Source organism: Pinus tabuliformis, chromosome X (genome assembly GCF_031772625.1).
Source record: "Pinus tabuliformis cultivar Carrire ecotype Pingquan chromosome X, CPIR1, whole genome shotgun sequence".
NCBI classification, from domain to species: Eukaryota; Viridiplantae; Streptophyta; class Pinopsida; order Pinales; family Pinaceae; genus Pinus; species Pinus tabuliformis.
This window is the reverse complement of record NC_142308.1, coordinates 169,403,077-169,422,415: the sequence shown is the minus strand read 5'-3', so window position 1 is coordinate 169,422,415 and position 19,339 is coordinate 169,403,077. Positions and strand designations below refer to the sequence as shown.

Genomic DNA, 19,339 nt, shown 5'->3' with positions numbered 1-19,339 from the left:
GGTTTTGACCTTGGGTCAAACCCCTTCAAGTGGTGGGGCCAACTTGATCATTTGAGGCCGACTTGGACAGCAAGACAACAAGTCATTTCTCCTTTGATTTTGACCATGAAAATACCAATCGCAACTACCATTTTTCAATAGAACAGCCATCTTTAGAAAGGAATGTCTTCCCCTTGAAGAAAAGAGAAAAGCTAAGGCCAAACAAAAAGTTGACCGAGAAAGCCTTCATCGAGCATATCAACAATTGATTCCACATGTATGTAGAAATGAATACAGATGAACCTATAACTAAAGAATGGCATGAAACTATGAATACAATGTTAGTTTTTGTAGCATCGGAGGTGTTCTAGTCTTGAAACTTTGTGGAGAGGCTAAAACACAGGAGCTCTCCATAAACCAAAAATCGTTTTTGGAAATTCCACCTAGAAGTGTCTCGAATAGATTATTAGCCTATTTTTAATTATTTCCTAAGTCTGAACTTAGGAAAAATGGTTAAATAATTGAGATAAGGTGTGAATCATCTAGAAACTTACACGAATCGACTCTGATATGATCCTGGCCCTTGATTAAGATTTAATCTTAGTCGTTGGAGGTCCAACAGAAGAATATAAGAAGAAGTCGATGGGTAGATGGAAAACAGACACTAGAAATCGATTTCATTGGACAGTTCGATTTTTGAGAGAGCAATAGTTAGTTGCAAGAAGAGTTCGAGCTTTAGAAGGGAAGCAGAGACAAAGAGGGGCAGCGACAGTGAAGCCGAAGGAAGATTTTCCAGATCCGGTGAGTACTTTGCAAAGAGGCCGAAATTCTCTAGGAAACCGCGCAGAGGCAGGGCAGAAGCTTCAGAGGGCAGTTCGATTTGCTGAAGGAAGAATACATTTTCAATTCCAGAGGCTAGGAAGGGGTTCTAGACTGTTGGAGAAGCGTTTTCCCAGTCAGCAACAGGAAGGACAGCTAGATTGAAAGTCGATTCAAGCAGCGTGTGTGGAAGGCAGCTCCAGAGTGACACAGAGCCTGCGCAGGCCTAGTTGGACAGCTAGATTTTCAGAGGCGGTCAAGTGTCGGGATTACTCGGAGTGAGGATAATTTCCCTCAAATAACTTTTACCCGTATTTTCTCTGCAGGATTGCCAATTTTTGGCATCCAGATTCTACTCAGATTATTTCACTGTTGCATAATAATAAAAACCAGTGTTGTGAAAATCGATTTTATCGTTTTATCGCGATTTTTTCGATAAAACGATTTTATCGCGGGTAATTTTTTTACACGATTTTTATGACATTATCGCGATAATTCGAATTTATCGCGATAATAATCGAAATTATCGTGGGGGTCTCCGGCAGCAAGGTTTTATAATGTTTTTTTGGTTTTTTTATGAAATCATTTGCACAGTCGGGGCAGCGAGGTTTTATAAGGGATGCTAAATGTTCGAAATGCAACTTTTTTTGAAAAAAAGAAATAATTTTTGAGTGGGGCAGCTTATGATCAAGTCTAGGCCCTAGTATTGATATGCTATTCATGGTAATGTTAAATTCTTAAAGTAAAAGTGATTCATCCTTTTACTTAAATTTTTAACATTACCATGAAATGACTCAGGATGTTTGAGAGTGGTTCCGGCCTCATTTGATTTCATATGGAGAAAGTAGAATTTTAGATTTCATTCAAAATGCAGCAGACTTATCAGTTTTTTAGGATTTCAGGATTGGGAGATTGTAATGTTTCCGGGTGACACCACCTGCCCGAGCTACCCCTGCCACCAGTAGAGGATGTGGTCTACCTCTTATAGCTCCTACTTCTAGTTATTCAGCTTCTAGAGCATAGTAGACTCCACTGCCAACTCCACCAGCACCAGCATCTACATCTAGAGGGAAAGGGAAAGCTGTGGCATTTTCTCGCAAGAGGGGCAGAGGAAATCAATAGGATTAGATTTTAGTTATTTTCTTCATTTTATTGTATATGACATTATGACATGATGAGATACATTATTATATTTTTTGTTGATATTTTGAGGCTGAGTTGGGACTCTGGAGTCAGGACTTACTATTCAGGACACGATTCAATGTTATGTGTGATTTTAGCACTAGAAATGATATTAAACATCTTATATATTAGTTCTTTTATCATATTTATGTGTCAATGTATTTATTTTATGTTGTAGATGGTTTAGATATTAAAAAAATTGAAATTACGATTTTTTCCCGATAATTACGATTTTTTCCGATTTTTTCCTCACGCCAATATTATCCCGATAACGATTAATGCAACATTGATAAAAACCCTCAGTTGCTACACCGATTTTCCCAAGTTGGATTTTTCTGGGGACTTTTGTCCAAAGTTAAGTGTGTCAACTTTTTGTGTATGTGCTAGAATATTTCTCAGTTTCCAGCGCTATTATTTTCTGAAGTTTTATTTGTGAAGGTTGCGGTGTGATTTATTTGATATTTGTCATAGCAAATAAATAGTTAAATTAATTAACAATTAGAAGAATTAATTGTAGTTGTTGCAATAGGATTTTAGACTTGAAATTTTCACATGGTACGGGGAAGCTCAGAAGCGAAGACAGAAGAATTTTTTGTTCAGAGGGAGTAGCAAAACGATTTTTCTGGGGGCTGCGCAGAGACTAAGCCAAGTAGATCGAATTGTTTGGGGAAGTTCGATTTTTTTTAGTGCAAGTTGACAGAAAAATTTGGCTTGCTAGTTGAATGATTCTGGTAGGCAGAGGGAGTAGAAACAACTTAGATTTTCGCTGAGCAGATCCCTTGTTTGGGCGCAAAGGGTTTCGCGACAGTTTGTAGAAGTCGAATCAACACCGGGTGGAAGAGAAATAGCACAAACAGAGGGGAAATTTTTCTCAAGGGATCTCGAGTTTTTAGAGATCTAATTTTTCCAGTTGTAGATTGGGAGTAGCTGTGAGCAGAATTCTAGAAAGGAGTGCATGTAGCAATTCCAGTAGCCAAGCAAAGGGAAAGAGGGAGATTTTCCACCAGATTTAGAGATGGCCACAGTTGGGCTTAGAGATCAGGATAGGTTGGAGGGAGCCTCCAACTATGTCACCTGGAAGGCTAAGATGTCCTTCCATCTGGATGAATATGGCCTGAAAGCCTATGTAGAGAATGTGGTGATAGTTCCCCAGGATCCAAATCAGCTGAAGGAGTACAGGAAAGGGGTTGTGAAGGTGAAGCAGATGATCTTGGATGGAGTCCGAGATCATTTAGTCTCACATATGGTAGACAAAGGTACGACCAAGGAAATGTGGGATGCTCTCTCCAAGCTAATCAAAGTACTTCCGAGCAAAGGAATATATTCCTACAAGAGAAGCTGAGGAGCATCAAGATGCAAAAGGGCGAAAGCATAGATGCCTTTCTCACCCGGATTCAGGAAGTCCGAGATCAACTTGTAATCGTTGGGGAAACACCCCAACCCACAAAGCTTGTACGATTGGCACTGAAAAGTGCCTCAGATGACTGGCAAGTGTTTGTCCAAAGTATCTTGGGCAGAGATGCATTGCCTAAATGGGACAAGATGTGGTCCGCCCTACAGCAAGAGGAGTTGAGGCGGACTCTAGTAAAGAGTACCATCAGCGGCAGCATTAGCAAGGGACTGAAGGGTGAAGAGGAGAATGTGGCCCTAGCATCAAAGGGTCCCAGTCAGGGACAAGGGGAAAAGAAGAAGAAGAAGGACCTGTCAAAGGTCAAGTGCTTCAAATGTGGTGAGTTTGGTCACTATAATACCCAGCGTCCTCTCAGGAAGAAGGACAAGCAGGAGAAGCGAGACCAGGCGATAGCATCTGCAGAGATAGACAAGTTGTCCTCCAGGCTGGAGGAAGATTTCACGATGTTTGTAGCTATACTTCCAGGGGAGAGGTGGGCTGATATGGAGTTATAGTCCTAGAGTTGCAGAATTTGGGCAGGGTCCATTGAGGTGTCCTCCTCATGGATCATTATCTTCCTACGAGGGCCCACAATATTTAGTAGCAGGATGGATTAGTGTCAGTTGGTGTAGTTAGTTCCAAAGTGACAGTTGCATACTAGCAGCAGTCAGATACTAAGGAGTGCACAGCAGAGCAAAAGGCTAAGTGGTAGAGTCAACAGCAGCAGAGATTCCCCAGTGTACAGTGTAGAGGCTAGTAGCAGTCAGAGACTTGGGAGATAGATGCATCATCCTAAACACAGTTGATTCAGTACTTAGGATGCTTCTTAGTTGCTAGAGTTGTAGTAGCAACAGCAACAGTTGAGAGGGAGTTGTAGTGCATATAATTAGCTCCATAACATGAATAATTAGCCTATCAAGAGGGCCGAAATGATAGAAAAGTAGCTAGAAGAGTGTCAACAGCAGCATAGATGCAACATCAGAGTTGCGCAGTTGTTGGTGGGCAGTGGCAGCCAATCACAGTGGCCAGACATCAGCAGCATGACAGAGGGTGTTACAGAGACAAGGTGTTGTAGTAGTGGTGCAACACTGGAACACCTTCCTCGCTAGGAGGCAGTGTTAGTTTTTCTAGCATCGAAGGTGTTCTAGTCTCGAAACTTTGTGGAGAGGCTAAAACACAGGAGCTCTCCATAACCCGAAAATTGTTTATGGAAATTCCACCTAGAAGTGTCTCAATTAGATTATTACCCTATTTTTAATTATTTCCTAAGTCTAAACTTAGGAAAAGGGGTTAATTAATCAGAATTAATTGAGATAAGGTGTGAATCATCTAGAAACTCACACGGATTGACTCTGATATGATCTTGGCCCTTCATTAAGATTTAATCTTGGTCATTGGAGGTCCAACATAAGATTATAAGAAGAAGTCGATGGGTAGATGGAGAACAGACACTAGAAATCGATTTTCTTGGACAGTTCGATTTTCCAGAGAGCAGCAGTTAGTTGCAAGAAAAGTTCGAGCTTCAGAAGGGAAGTAGAGACAGAGAGGGACAGGGACACTGAAGTCGAAGGAAGATTTTCCAAATCCAGTGTGTACTTTGTAGAGAGGCCGAAATTTCTCCAGGAGGTTACACAGAGGCAGCGCAAAAGCTTTAGAGGATGGTTCAATTTGCTGAAGGAAGAAGACGTTTTCAGTTCCAGAGGCCATGAAGAGGTTCCAGAGTGTTTGAGAAGCATTTTCCTAGTCAGCAACAAGCAGGATGTTGAAGAATCTAACGCATTCAAGTTAATTGATTCTTCTTCTCAATGATAACTATTTGTGAGGCACTTTTTACTTTTTCTTATTAGCACAATCTTCTCTTTGTTATTATTAGAGTGTGTGTTTCTTATTTCATCAAATAGCTACCAAAACAAAAGAGACAAGAACACAAGATGTTGGCTTTTTGCCAGGGCCAAAACCTCTCACTCTTTGAGAGGAAAACCTGCACAAAATTCTTCTTATAGAGATTCCAATTGATGAATACCAAGACCATGACCCTTGACCTATTTAGCCACTTCAAGACCAAGACACCAATCCTTTTCTTCATCATTGTTGAGATAACATTGGGGCCATCACTAATGCGCCACCGAGATTTTCATTACCGAGGTCTTCACTATACCAACGAGATCTCCATATATATGGATGAGATCTGCGCCTAAATCCACCGAGATCATGACTATTTCACCATATTTGCATCTTCACTAAGATCATAACCTTGTGACTGTGTCTCCATTAAGATCGAGATCATATCTATGCTAAGATCATCACTGCACCTTGAAGTATGTCGAGACAGTGTGTTACTATGAGACCTTCTCATCATAATTATGTCGAGACTGTGTGTGCTACTATGGTATCCCTAAAATCACCTTCATCACTGAGACTATGATTGTGTTTTTTTCACCGATACTATGACTGTGTTCTCCTTGCACCGAGATCTTTCCTGCCACAACTATGTCAACACTGTATCACTAAGATCCTTTAACTAAGCCGAGACTGGGACTGCATCCTAGTTGAGATAGTGCTTATAGGAGGCCGAGACATTACCGAGAAACACAGAAATCCTTCTCCATCCGCAACATTGAACCACTATACTCATCCGAGATTTTTGAGCCACTGTACTTGTCCGTGATTTCAGAGGGTCCAACTATTCTCCACTTTTGCACAGACCCTAGCTGGGTATATATAGTGGTTTTCCCTCCATATTTAGCCGACTTGAACCAACGAAGAGATGTGTCACTTCAAGTGAACCGACATGAGTGTATTCAATTCATTTTGCAGGCCAACATAAAGAGGATTCTGCTTGTCTTTTAGGAGGGCTTTTCTAGACACTAGGTTGACTCATATATATTTTACAAATGCTCAAGAAGAGCTCTCCATACATGACATTTACTCTTTGACTCAATAATAAATCCTAAGGCTCTCAATGGGAGCCACTAACAAATAAACCTCTTGCTCATGAAACCCATGCAGCAAGGCATACAAAAATAATTTTATTTCTTTCATTTCATTGTTTACAAAGATCATGTCATTATGAAGACCGAACCTAGTTACACTTTCTTCAACACAGGACAGCTAGATTGGCAGTAGATTCAAGCAGCACATGTGGCAGGCAGCTCCACAGTGACGCAAAGCCTGCGCAGGCCCAGTTGGATGGCTAACTTTTCAAAGGCAGTTAAGTGTCGGGATTGCTCGGAGTGAGGGTAATTTCCCTCAGATAATTTTTGCCAATATTTTCTCTGCAGGATTGCCAGTTTTCAGCATCCAAACCGTACTCAGTCACTACTGCATAATAATAAAAACCCTCAGCTGCTGCACCGGATTTCCCAAGTTGGGTTTCCGAGGACTTTTGTCCAAAAATAAGTGTGTCAATTTTTTGTGTGTGTATGCTAGAATATTTCTCAGTTTCCAGCGCTATTACTTTCTGCAGTTTTATTTGTGAAAGTTGTAGTGTGATTTATTCGATATCTCTGTAGCAAATAAATTGTTAAATTAATTAACAATTAGAATAATTAATTCCAGTTGTTGCAAAAGGATTTCAGACTTGAAATTTTCACATATAGTGCATAATCAAACAACTATAGATCTTGAAATCTCAACATATCCCAGTTTAAACCATGGAAAACAACTGACCTGCTCCTAAAGAGAGCGAAAATAGCTTTCCTTCAATGCGCATAAATTGCTTCAATCTGTTTGATTGGATATTCTCTAAAACTTTCTCCCAAATGTCTCCAAGCTTACTTGGACTTCTGCAGATAACTTGCCTCCCACCTGCTTCACTGTTGTCAACAGAGTATGCAGATGAGCTGGCTGGTGCAGCTTTCTTACCAATAGTCTTGAAACCCATATCACCATCAAATCTCTTTTGTCCCTCTAACAATGTTGATGACTGAACCTTGGCTTTGCTTCCACCATGATTCGATGAGCTAGGATCCCCAGCATTCCTAGTAGAAATTGTATATCTCTTTGTACTATAATCTTTTCCAGTATGGTTAATATGGTTATATCGATGATCCCGTTTGGCACCCAAAGATTCTCTGTAAGCCCTTTCCTTTTCACTTGTATAATTCAATCCTACAGGGCTCTGAGTGCAGCTTGTGCCTGGAGAGGAACTTGGCAGCATGTATGACTGATCTGGAGCAAGTTGAAGCAAAGCAGCTGTCAGCCAGGTTGTTCTATCATTTGAGAAACGAAGCTGTTTTTCAGCCTCAGAAAGTGTCTTCAAGGCCTGCCGCAATCTCTCCATTTCTTCTTTAGACACTGCAAAAAAATGTAGTGAAAGCAGACAAATGGTCAGAGCCAGCCAACGAATAGATTACCATGATACAATAGGATCTTAGCAGGCAATCTATGGAAGGAAACAAGACAAGCATTCAGAAAACAAACAAAACCCACTATTGATAATTTTACAGGGGCTTGCTTTGAAGCCTTCAATTTCTTTCAAACATCAGAGAATAGCCCTGGAGAAGAGATTGCCATTCTGTGCACACTACGCAAGAAGATCAAACCAGTGAACTTGAACTTTATGACTGGAATGGAAAAACTGAAATTATGTTAAAGGTTTACATATTTGTAAGTATACATGATAGAACTTTTGAGAACTTTTGACAATTATGAATATTAATAACCTATGTCAATAATACGAAAAGAGCAGAACCCTTCTGTGCTATGCTACGAAAGAAAATAATAAATACTCATTATAAACTATGCATGCTTACCAAAAAGAACAAGAATAGTCATACTTCTAAATCTTGCGACACATTGTATAAATATTACTATTGTTAAGTATTTTAATCCAATGATCAAATCATTATCATTGATGGGAACTGAAATAATATGGCTATGTTGATATTTACTAGCTAAATGATCTAATACAATAACACAACCTTGTGTTCATTATCAGTGATACAAATCATCACATATATATTGTTCATTTCAACAGAAGCCAACACTGCAGCCTATGGATGGGCCAAAAATCCACATTTTTCACAGCAAAAGAAGATTCCTCACTCCAGTGGAAAGAAAAATTTAACCCATAAATATGGAAAGAAAAACTTCAGAAAACCTAAAACGAATAAAAGAAATTTCCATTTTTTTTAATTCCTGGAGTCCCTCTGCATTTGAGCTTCCTCAAGTATCTAGGAAAGTAAAGTGAAATACACTTTTTAACAGGGAAAATGAATGTTAAGTTAGAGCAGATGGAAAGCCCAGAATCCTCTCCAACTCTATGGGAGAGACATATGGAGTACTATCCAGTTAACAGGGATCGTATTTTTTTGGAGGTGAAGGTACAAGACAGATTTTCATGATGAGTCTTCCAAACCTTTCCTTGAGGGGATGAAATCATTTGGAACTGACCTAGCTGTGCAAATTTCACCTAGAATGGATATGTATAGGAATTATATAGATTCTCTTGAGTTCCGTGCTAAGCCAGACATGCTGGCTTTACTAGCCTATGTTGGTAAAAGGAAACCTGGCTGGCTACGACCTAACCAATCAATGGTGCTGCTAATGTAATTGTATGTTACCCACTGTAATCTAATATGCATGCTGTTGAAAAAAGGGAGTAATTTCAAAGTTACTTGATCTTCACTTCAAGAATTTGGACCTCCAACATTCTAAAAACGTATATTATGGACATCAAACACAATTATATTTTCAAGCATTACAACTGTGTTAAAAACTTAAAAGTCAAGCAAATCACATTCATTAGAAACTCTTGCTATTAATATGATAATCCAAAATCTTCATCGCACCAACTCCAAGATAAGCTAGGTGCATTCTACAGCCCAGTATAAGGGAGATGTGTAATGTCTATGATTAACATTGGAATGACACATGCCATAACTAGTCCAATATAATATTTTTTTTAAATTAAAAAATAAAATCCCACTATGGATGAGATGTGTAACATTATATGTGTGTGTAGGGGGGGGGGATCTTTAAAGCACTTTGTAAAGATGAATCTGAGCCTTTATTGCTTTCTGATGCCAAATATTTTGGAACATAATCAGGACTTTCATTGGTACTTGAATGAGTTTTGGTTTATACAAATTATATCTTTTTACAACTAGTCTAGATCCATCTTAAGTTGGGATCTATTAAACACTGAGAAGGATAAAAAAGAATTGAGATGCAAATATATATATATATATATATATATATATATATATATATATATATATATATATATTAACGTGGGATCTTTAAAGCACTGAGAGATTTGCATCTCAATTCTTTTTGATCCTTCTCAGTGCTTAACAGTCTTGAGAAGGATCAAAAAGAATTGAGATATATATATATAACGTGGGATCTTTAAAGCGCTGAGAAATTTGCGTCTCAATTCTTTTTTATCCTTCTCAGTACTTAATAGATCCCAAGTTAAGATGGATCTAGACTACTTATAAGAAGATATAATTTGGTCAAACCAACACTCATTGAAGTACCAGTGAAAGTCCTGATTATGTTCCAAAATAGTTGGCATCAGAAAGCAATAAAGAAACAAATTCATCTTTACAAAGTCTGAACACGGGATAGAAAAAATGTCTATCCCCAAGATTCAAGAAAAACAAAGCAGAGTAAATTGCCAACCATGAAATTAGGAAAAACAAGGCAGAAATACAATCATGTAAGGGAAGTGATATCAAACAACTGTTTTTTATTAGAAGACAGGGAGTGTCGTATAAAGAACGAGGTACACAAGAAATGTGTGGTAATTGAGTGTTTTAAAAATTGGCCAGTGGACTCGGAGTAGGCTGATTCAACTGGCTCAGAGGATCTAGAAGATGACTTGGCCTTTGAATCGGTTCAGAGGTCAGTTCCATCAACTGGCCAGTTCCATTCGAAACTAGTCATCCACAGGCCCATGCAATCTTTTTTAAGAAAAGCACAAAACAATTAAAAAACAGCAAGACACCTCCCCACGCCCCACCCCAAAACCCTAAAACAATCTTCTGTAAGGAACCCACCCCCCACCCCAAAACCCCAACTGCACACCACGTCACTCTACTAGTACAGCAGATTTCAAATCAGTTCAGTGGAAGATTCCATTCCGAATCAGTCACATGCAGGCCTGTGTAGCAATTTTTAAGAAAAGTGAAAAAAATAAAAATAAAGCAGCAAATTATTCCCCCAAAACCCTAAAACTATCTTATATAAGGATCACCCCACCTTGTACTGCTGTCCATGACGAGTCTACCAAGTCCAAGCCAAAGGGTGATGTTGTATTTCATGATGAGGATCCAATTCCCAGCGGTGGTGATGAGTTTGATAATTGATCATGTCGATCATCGATATGTAGTAGCTTGTAGAATGCTGTTTATTGGACTCTAGAGGCAATTTGGAGCCTCGTTTAAGTATTTTGTTTCAAATATGAATTGCACTTGATGCCAAATTTGTATACTCGTGCATTTAATATACTTGAGCAGAAACTTCATATTTGGTCTATAATAAGTATGATTTATATTGATGTACATGATTATATCATTTTTAATTAAAATTTCATAATTTATGTATTTCTTTCAAAAAACAGGTTCATAAACCAAGTCATCAGCCAATTCTGAGTCTGATTCTGAGTTTTAGAACATGACTTCAATCATACCAACAGGGACTTATGTTTGAGCATTGAATCTTACCAGTTCAAAATAATAATAATGATCATAATAATAAAATTAAAAATCAAAAAATAGTCAGGATCGTATAATATATTTGTAAAACTCAGACTATCGAGACTGTGTCTGCAACTCTGGCCAAAACTAATGCCAAATTGACTTCCACAGAACAAGCAAGCTTCTTGCAACTTCTTAGGCAGAGGAGATCAATTTCAGAAAGAAGACCAGTTTCATGATTTTCCCCTTCACCGTCAACAGAATAAATCAACTCTCAAGTTTGTTAACACCTATAGTTGCTATAAAATAGACTCTATTTGAAATTGACTTTTATTGTGAGGCCTGTTTATTACTGATTTGAGAAACAAAGAGGCATTAACAAATTACTCACACATTTCTCTGCGAAAAAACTTCCTGTGCCCTTCTTCAGGCACCTTGTAACTTCCTGCAAGGATATCAGTTATTAATGTTGCTAACTGTGACATCAGGGCAAGTGGTTCTACCCCTGCTTCCATAAGTTCCCTTAAACACTTGACCGTCTTTACAGTGTCTGCAGACAATGCCAAATCAAGTAGATCTACCAACTTCTCATCTGGAATCAATCCAACCTGAAAAGAAATACAAAACACTCTTAAGGTGCAGTGTCAGCTCAAAACTTTCATAAATACATTCCAGTTCTAGTTGAAGGTACAGCTTCAACTCAATTTTCCTTAGTTCTCCCCAGTCATTTTCCTTTCTCATACCTTTTACATTTCTCTAACTTACTGAAGATTGATCAATTGTTTATTATCGTAATCAGGTACTTCTTTTCATTACTGCCAGCCCTTGTGGACTATTTTCATATTCATGTGAACCAGCCAAAGTGTGTTAAAAGAATCTTATGCAAAGCTTGGTTATATTCTTATTGTTTCATTTAGAAAAAAAGGAGATAACCTACAAGTAGAACAAACTAGAATCGAATCTATAGCCCCAGACAAACATCAACCATGACCAAAAACCAAAGTTACATCGAACATACGTGCAGTGACATTGGGTAGCAGGTGTGCCATATTTTCAAAACTATGGAATTGAAAGTTGCATTAGTGTTTAGGATAAATGAAAGCACAGAAATACAAACATATGTGGTGTGCCAAATGATAATTAAATCACACATTTAATGCAATGCAACACAATAGTTGAGTCATGTGATTATAAAAATAAATGAAACCATATATATCTTCATGCATAATGGTATAGCATGGTATATTGCATAATTATATATAAACAGGTTCTTAAGATTAGTGTCTGATTCTTTTAGTTGAGAAATAGGGTTTGCAAGCTTTTTATGGGCTTGTTAATCTGTTTTATAGATACTGCATAATAATAGAGCTATGTTGGAGGTTTTTCATGTGTATAGGCATTTAAATTTGATGGATGATTCTTTGGCAAAAAAAGGATCAGCATTGGGTCAAGGCAGAATAGAGCTGAGAAAACTGTTTCGAATAGGTGCAAGGCCATTTGCCTCCCACTCAGCCCGACCTTTGGCTCAACTGCAGAGAACAAAGTTCATCCAGATCCCGCAGCCTTACATTTTCTGGCAACGGATCCTCAAGGCTCCTTCCCAGTGTCTAATGCTGCTCAACAGGTGGTGCGTCAATAAAATTTTCCCCAGTACAGGGCAGTCTGTGCATTTAATTCATCTTTGGTGGGAGTCGTTGTGGATCATCTCGGCTATGGAGACTCATTCAATTTGTAGCAGGATGGAGTGAATTTGCCATCTTGTTATACCCATCAGCCGTCTATTCTCCGTCTTTCTGTGGATCCTGGTCAGGCTTTGGAATTTTTGTTTCAGTTGGGCTCATGGCAGGGTCTCAGCTTTGATTATTTAAAGAAACAACCAGCCTTCATGAACTATCACGTGTTGTTGATTCGTTGGTTTTGGTGCAAGGATAAAACTTGGTTGTGCGTTGGCTCATTGGGTGCAGTGGCTCTCTACTGAAATGGTGGAACCTCTGTCAATTCCGGAGAATGTCAATGCCAGTATGTTGCTTGACAAGTTATTGTATTTGGTTGAAACGTTGTTGGCAACAATGCAACAGCTGGAAGATATGGTAGAAAGACAAAGACAATCATTCCAGCTCTTCTTGGAAGCCAAGTTAGCCCAACAACATAGCAGTTTGGAGCAATTTCTGAATGGTTTGCGTGTGGAGGTTAATTCTCTCAATGCTCAGGTCTCTACTTTGGAGGACTTCAAGCCTGACGTGTTCAGCTCGACTTGGGGGGCGTTGGATCCAGCGCCGCTTCGGCCAAGAAAATGACTCGCCGCTAGCAGCGGTCTGGTACTTCTGGGCTTGGTTGTTGTTGAAAGATGGGCACAATGTTTAGATATGTTGTTTTTGTAGGTTTTTTATACAATCCTGAAAAACTATACTTCTTTGTAAATATCTTTTAATACTCAGGATTTTTTGCCGAATTATTAGAAGAAATGTATTCAGTGTAGGAAGGAAATGCAGCCCAAGAGTTGGCAATCATATTTTGTGGACTGATGAACACTTCTTTTGTCAAAATCCAGAAAAAAAATTGTAAGCACTCTGGCCCATAACCCAATCTTTATTAATATAAAACCCTTACCCATTCCTTTTTTTAAAAAAATAGAGTCATCTAGATACAGGATACAATCCAGAGACTTTTTTTCATTGGATTCAGGGCACAATTGTAATGATGTGAACCAAGCACAGCTGGTAACTGAACATCAACCAGAACAACTCATCTTGGAAAAGTTAAGAAGTTTCTGAATTCTTCACAAAAAATAACTCAGGAGTTGATACCAAGGTTGCACAAAGCAGGAGCATTTTTGAGAAGTAAAGCATCGGGAGTGTCATTTTCCAGAAATCTTAGGAAGTGAAGCATCTCGGAAGTATATGTGAAAATTTGTTTTAAATGCAGCGACTGGAAATTATTCTTCTAACTGATAAATTATACAGTTTATTTTGTTATGGCAAAATATCGAATAATTCACACTGCAATTTCATCACAAATAAAACGCTGCGAAAAATAAACTGAAAACCGAGAAATAATATGCATACACACAATAAAATTTGACACAGTTATTTTTGGACAAATGTAAACCCAATGCAGAAAAACCGGTGCAGCAAATGAGGGTTTTATTATTATGCAGCAAAGAAATTATGAATACAATACAATGGATGCCAGTGTTGCAAGGGATCCCCCCCCCCCATCCCGCTCCCAATCCGCGCTCCGGGCGGGAGCGGGTCGGGAGCGCGCTCCCTAAAAAAATTTCACTCCCTGCCTTTTCGGGAGCGTTTTGCCTTTTTTGCAATTTTTTTTTTGTAGTAATGTTCGAAATGCAATTTTTTTTGAAAGAAACAAATATTTTTTGAGTGTGGCAGCTTAATGATCAAGTCTAGGCCCTAGTATTGTTATGCTATTCATGGTAATGTTAAAGTGACATTCTCCTTAATCTTCATTTTCAACCTTTTACTTAAATTTTTCACATTACCATGAAATGACTCAGGATGTTTGAGAGTGGTTCCGGCCTCATTGGATTTCATATGGAGAAAGTAGAATTTTAGATTTCATTCAAAATCCAGCAGATTTATCAGTTTTTTAGGATTTCAGGATTGGGGGATTGCAATGTTTCCATTGAATTTTGTCATGTATTAGGGTATGGAACTCGTATTTAATCAAGAGCACCAATCCCTCTATGTACCTTGATGTTAGTGACATTGGTTGTCGAACTCCTCTATCATGACCCTCCTAAAAATGTACGCATCACTCAAACAAAATCTTGACTTGACATGCTATGCTTTTTCTATCTTATGTTAATGCTTAGAGGGTGATATTAATTACAAAGATCCCTATACAGATACAGAGGTAATGACAAAGATACCTCTGGATATTAATGCTTAGAGGGTGATATTAATGACAAAGACCCTGATTTTCCAACAAGACTAAAAAATTAGACATTTCTCGTGGTGGCAAGAGGCCCAAGCATAAGAAATAGATAATAGATTTACTTCTCTTTTCTAGTTTCTAGTAGCTTTTATAACTATTGACTCTTTCATATTTATTATGATATTTTTTTAAACAAGATATGACAATTTAAGTTTGAAGTTGGCAATTATAACTCATTAGTAATGAATTATGAATATGATGCTTCACGAAAGTTGAAAGTTGTTTCATTTCATTTCATTTTATAACATTTCATTTCATGTTAGATATTATTTGTTGTAATGGTTACACTTAGCTTACAAGTACAACTTTGGTGATCAATGATGATAAATGTTATATATTGAATTTTGAAAGCTTGAAACTTTAAGATTGATGAATCATGAGACTCAATATGTTGTATGTTACTATGTTACTAACTTGTGGACGTGGTTGATGAAGATTATACTTCTAGATGATTGTTGTTATATGGTTCAATCTATGTTTTTTATGTTTTTTATATCTAATTCATTATTCTACATGTTTTTGTTGACATATATGTATCAAAATATAAAATATATATATATATATATATATTATATAAAAAAACGCTCCGGGATTCGCTCCCAAACCAGGAGCTTCTGAAAATTCGCTCCCGCTCCCAAGTAACACTGATGGATGCCAAACTGGCAATCCTCTCTAAGAGAAATATTGGCAAAAATATCTGAGGGAAATTACCTTCCTCCACAAGCAATCTTGGCTCAATTTGACAACTTGAACCCAGCTATCCAAGCCCCCTGCACAAGCTTTTGCGCTGCCTCTGCGAAACTTGTAACTCGCGTTGCCCAGATCTTCTACTGCTCAAGTCGTTCTACCTGCAGCTGACTTCCTACCCTCTGGGATATCTTCCCGACCTCTGGACACTAAAACAACCTCTCCAGCCAAATCTAACTGCTTTGCTGAAGTTACTGCACAGTCCTTGTGCAGTTTCCAGGAGAAATAACTCGGCCTCCTTTCACTGAGTCACCTGAACTGAAAATATTCCTCCGGCCTCATTGTCTTTGTGTCCCCTCTCTGGCTCGAACTTCTCTCTGTTGAATCACTGCAGCTGGGAAACTCGATCTCTGCCAAGAAACTCGACCTCAAGTGTGTTCTTCTCCAACCCCATCGACCTCCTTTTATAATCTCCAGTTGGATCACCAACGGCCACAATTAAATCCTCATCGATGATTGAGATCATCTCTAAGTCGATCCATGTGAGTTTCTAGAGAATTCTCACATTTCTCAATTAATTCCTATTAATTAGTCGATTTCCCTAAGTTAGACTTAGGTGTTTTTTAACTATCAATCAATTAATTTAATTGAGTTGTCTCTAGGTGGAATTTCCATAAACAATTTCTAGGTTATGGAGATCTCATATGTTAGCCTCTCCACAAAGTTTGAGACTAGAACACCATCTAATGCTACAAAAACTAACACTCCCTCTTAGCAAGGAAGGTGTTCTCTCCCATAACATCCTCCATACACATTGTCAATGACTGACATCTATGACAACCTGCCACTGCCCACCAACTACTACGCAATTCTGATTCATTTTCCACTTTGTAGTTGAATCACCCTGCATCTGCGTTACTGTTGACATTGCACTGTACAACTATATTGCTGCCAACTTTATGACTGCGTTGCAACTGATCTCATGTTGTTGTTGCTGCTACAGCTGCAACTATTGCAACTGAAATCCAAAATACCCAGACCTACTACTGAAATGGATTCTCCACTACACCCATCTTCTCTCTAAAATAGACAAACTTAGCTCTCCCTACTACCTAGAGATTTCGTGAGTACATCTGCAACCTGATCATCTGTGGGAACACACTGTAGTTGGACTACTCCATGCTGCACACAATCTCTGATGAAATGATATCAAATATCTATGTGTTTCGACCTGTCATGAAACACTGGATTTTCAGAGAGCTTCATACAACTTTGATTATCATAGTAGACATTGGTCGCCTCCATCCTCTGTCTCAACAAGCTCACCAACAGCTTCTGAAGCCATATAGCTTCGCACATGGTTGTGCTAGCTACCATATACTCTGCCTCTGCAAAGCTCAGCGCTACAAACTTTTGCATCCTTCCGCACCAAGAAACCATCCCTGATCCAATGTTGAAGCATTATCCAGAGGTATTTTTCCTGTCCATTGAACTACCTGCCCAATCTACATTTGTAAATCCACATAGTCTAACATCATCTCCTCGAGTATACCTCAACCCATACTTGATTGTACCACGCAAATACCTCAGAATGTGCCTCACTGTTGTCCAATGCACTCTCTTTAGCTCCACCATAAACTGACTAAGAATGCTGACCACGAAGCAGATATCTGGCCTAATGTTGACCAAATACATGAGAGAACTGATAAGTTGTCTATACAAGGTGGGGTCAACATCCTTGTCCTTTGATGCATCTATCTTTCTCTAGTTGGTGATCATGGATGTAGACATGGGTCTACAATTCTGCATCCTGAACCTCTTCAGAATATTTGTAGCATATCTCCCTTGACCAAGGAAGATCTCTGCGTCCTTTTGCCATACTTCCAAGCCTAGGAAATAGTGCATTAACCCCAAATCCTTCAAGTCAAACTCTATTGCCAGGCTCCTCTTGCACTCCTCTATGACAAGAATAGAGCATCCACATACAATACTAGGATGAGTGGCTCATTTTCTACCATCAAATAGTAGATGTTGGGATCTGCGTCACTCTTGACAAATCCCATCTACTGCAAGTAGCTGTCAATCCGACCATACCATGCCTTGGGAGCCTGCTTGAGCCCGTATAGAGCTTTCAGCCTACGCACATGTGTGCACCTCTCATGTGTCTCGAAGCCATCTGGTTATTCTATGTATACCTCCTCCTCTATCACCCCGTTCAAGAAAGTTGTCTTGACGACCATCTGGTGAATCTGCCAACCCATATGTGTTGCTAGGGATATAACTGATTGGATAGAAGTATATCTGGCAACAAGGGCGAAGGTCTCCTCATAGTCTATACGTTCCTTCTATGCATACCCCTTTGCCACGAATCTAGACTTGTACTTCTCCACATTGTCGTCTACATCATACCTAATCTTGTAGATCCATCGAGAGCCCACAATTGACCTACCCTCAAGCCTCAACACTACCTCCCGAACATCATTAGTCATGATAGAACTATACTCTTCTACCATGGCATCTATCCACACTTGATGTTGTGCAGCCTCCTGATAGCTAGAAGGTTCTTCGACCTATCCCACCAATTCTTGGTACCTGTCTAGTTGTTTGTGTTCTCTCTTGTTCATCCTAAGAGCTCCAATGAACTCCTCTGCATCTCTTAATGTCTGACGAACTTCTCTGTTGGTTCGCCCACTAGTGGTCAAAGGATCAACCAGCTCCTCATCCTACCTCTGCTACTCCGTCTGTTGCGAACTCACTGGATCTCCTGCACCTAAGGATATGCCGGTACTGGTAACTGTACTAGATCCCTGTGACTGTCCTTGCGGCGGTCCTAGTGGTTGCCCCTGTGGCTGCCCCTACTGCTGAACCAATGAAGCTTCTGTTGGCTCAGTCTAATCACCTGCTAACATCTTACGAGACTTCTTGAAGGCTTTGTCCATCATAAACTTCACGTACCACACTATGATCTTCCTATTGCTAGGAATGTAGATATTGTATGCCTTAGAGGTTTCGCTATACCCAACAAAATATCCTCTTTCTGCACCTTGATCTAATTTAGTACGCTTCTCATCTGGTATATGGCAATAAGCTATGCTACCAAAAAAGTTGAAGTGACTGACTCTTAGCTTCTTCCCTGAGAAGACTTATTTTGGTGTTATCTTCCCCAATGCTTTGTGAGGAACCCTGTTTTGAATATACACAGTTGTGTTACGTGCCTATGCCCATAGAAACCTAGGCAAATCCTGGTCATATTAACATTGTTTTTGCAGCCCCAATTATAGACCTAGTTTTCCGCTTCGCTACACCATTCTACTGAGGGTTGTATGGAGTTGTCCACTCCCTCTTGATGCCTTCCTTCACACAAAAACCTGTGAAGTCATTGTCTGTGTACTCACCTTTGTTATATGAACGAAGCACCTTGATCGTTTTCCCTGTCGCATTCTCCACCAAAGTCTTAAACTCCTTGAAGCGATCGAAGACATCATCCTTGGTCTTCAGAAAATAGATCCAGGTTTTCCTGGAATGATCATCAATAAAGGTGACGAAGTACTCATACCCTCTGAGAGATCTAGTGGACATAGGGCCACATATGCCTGAGTGTATAAGTTGTAACACCATCTGATTTGTTGTCACTTCTTCGAAATGTTGCCTTAGCATACTACCCAAGCACGCACCCCTTGCACGC

General features: G+C 39.2%; 1 protein-coding gene across 3 annotated transcripts in view; it reads right to left on the bottom strand.

Moving 5' to 3' along the window:
• Positions 1–19,339, bottom strand: part of LOC149138997 (AAA-type ATPase family protein) — a 120,765-nt gene that overhangs the window by 77,851 nt on the left and 23,575 nt on the right. For all 3 annotated transcript variants that reach the window (XM_089452957.1, XM_089452958.1, XM_089452959.1), the window contains 2 exons: positions 11,405–11,621; positions 7,040–7,666 (listed from right to left, as the gene is read on the bottom strand). In XM_089452957.1, coding sequence (XP_089309083.1) covers positions 7,040–7,666; positions 11,405–11,621 — 844 coding nt within the window. The remainder of the gene's footprint in view (positions 1–7,039; positions 7,667–11,404; positions 11,622–19,339) is intronic.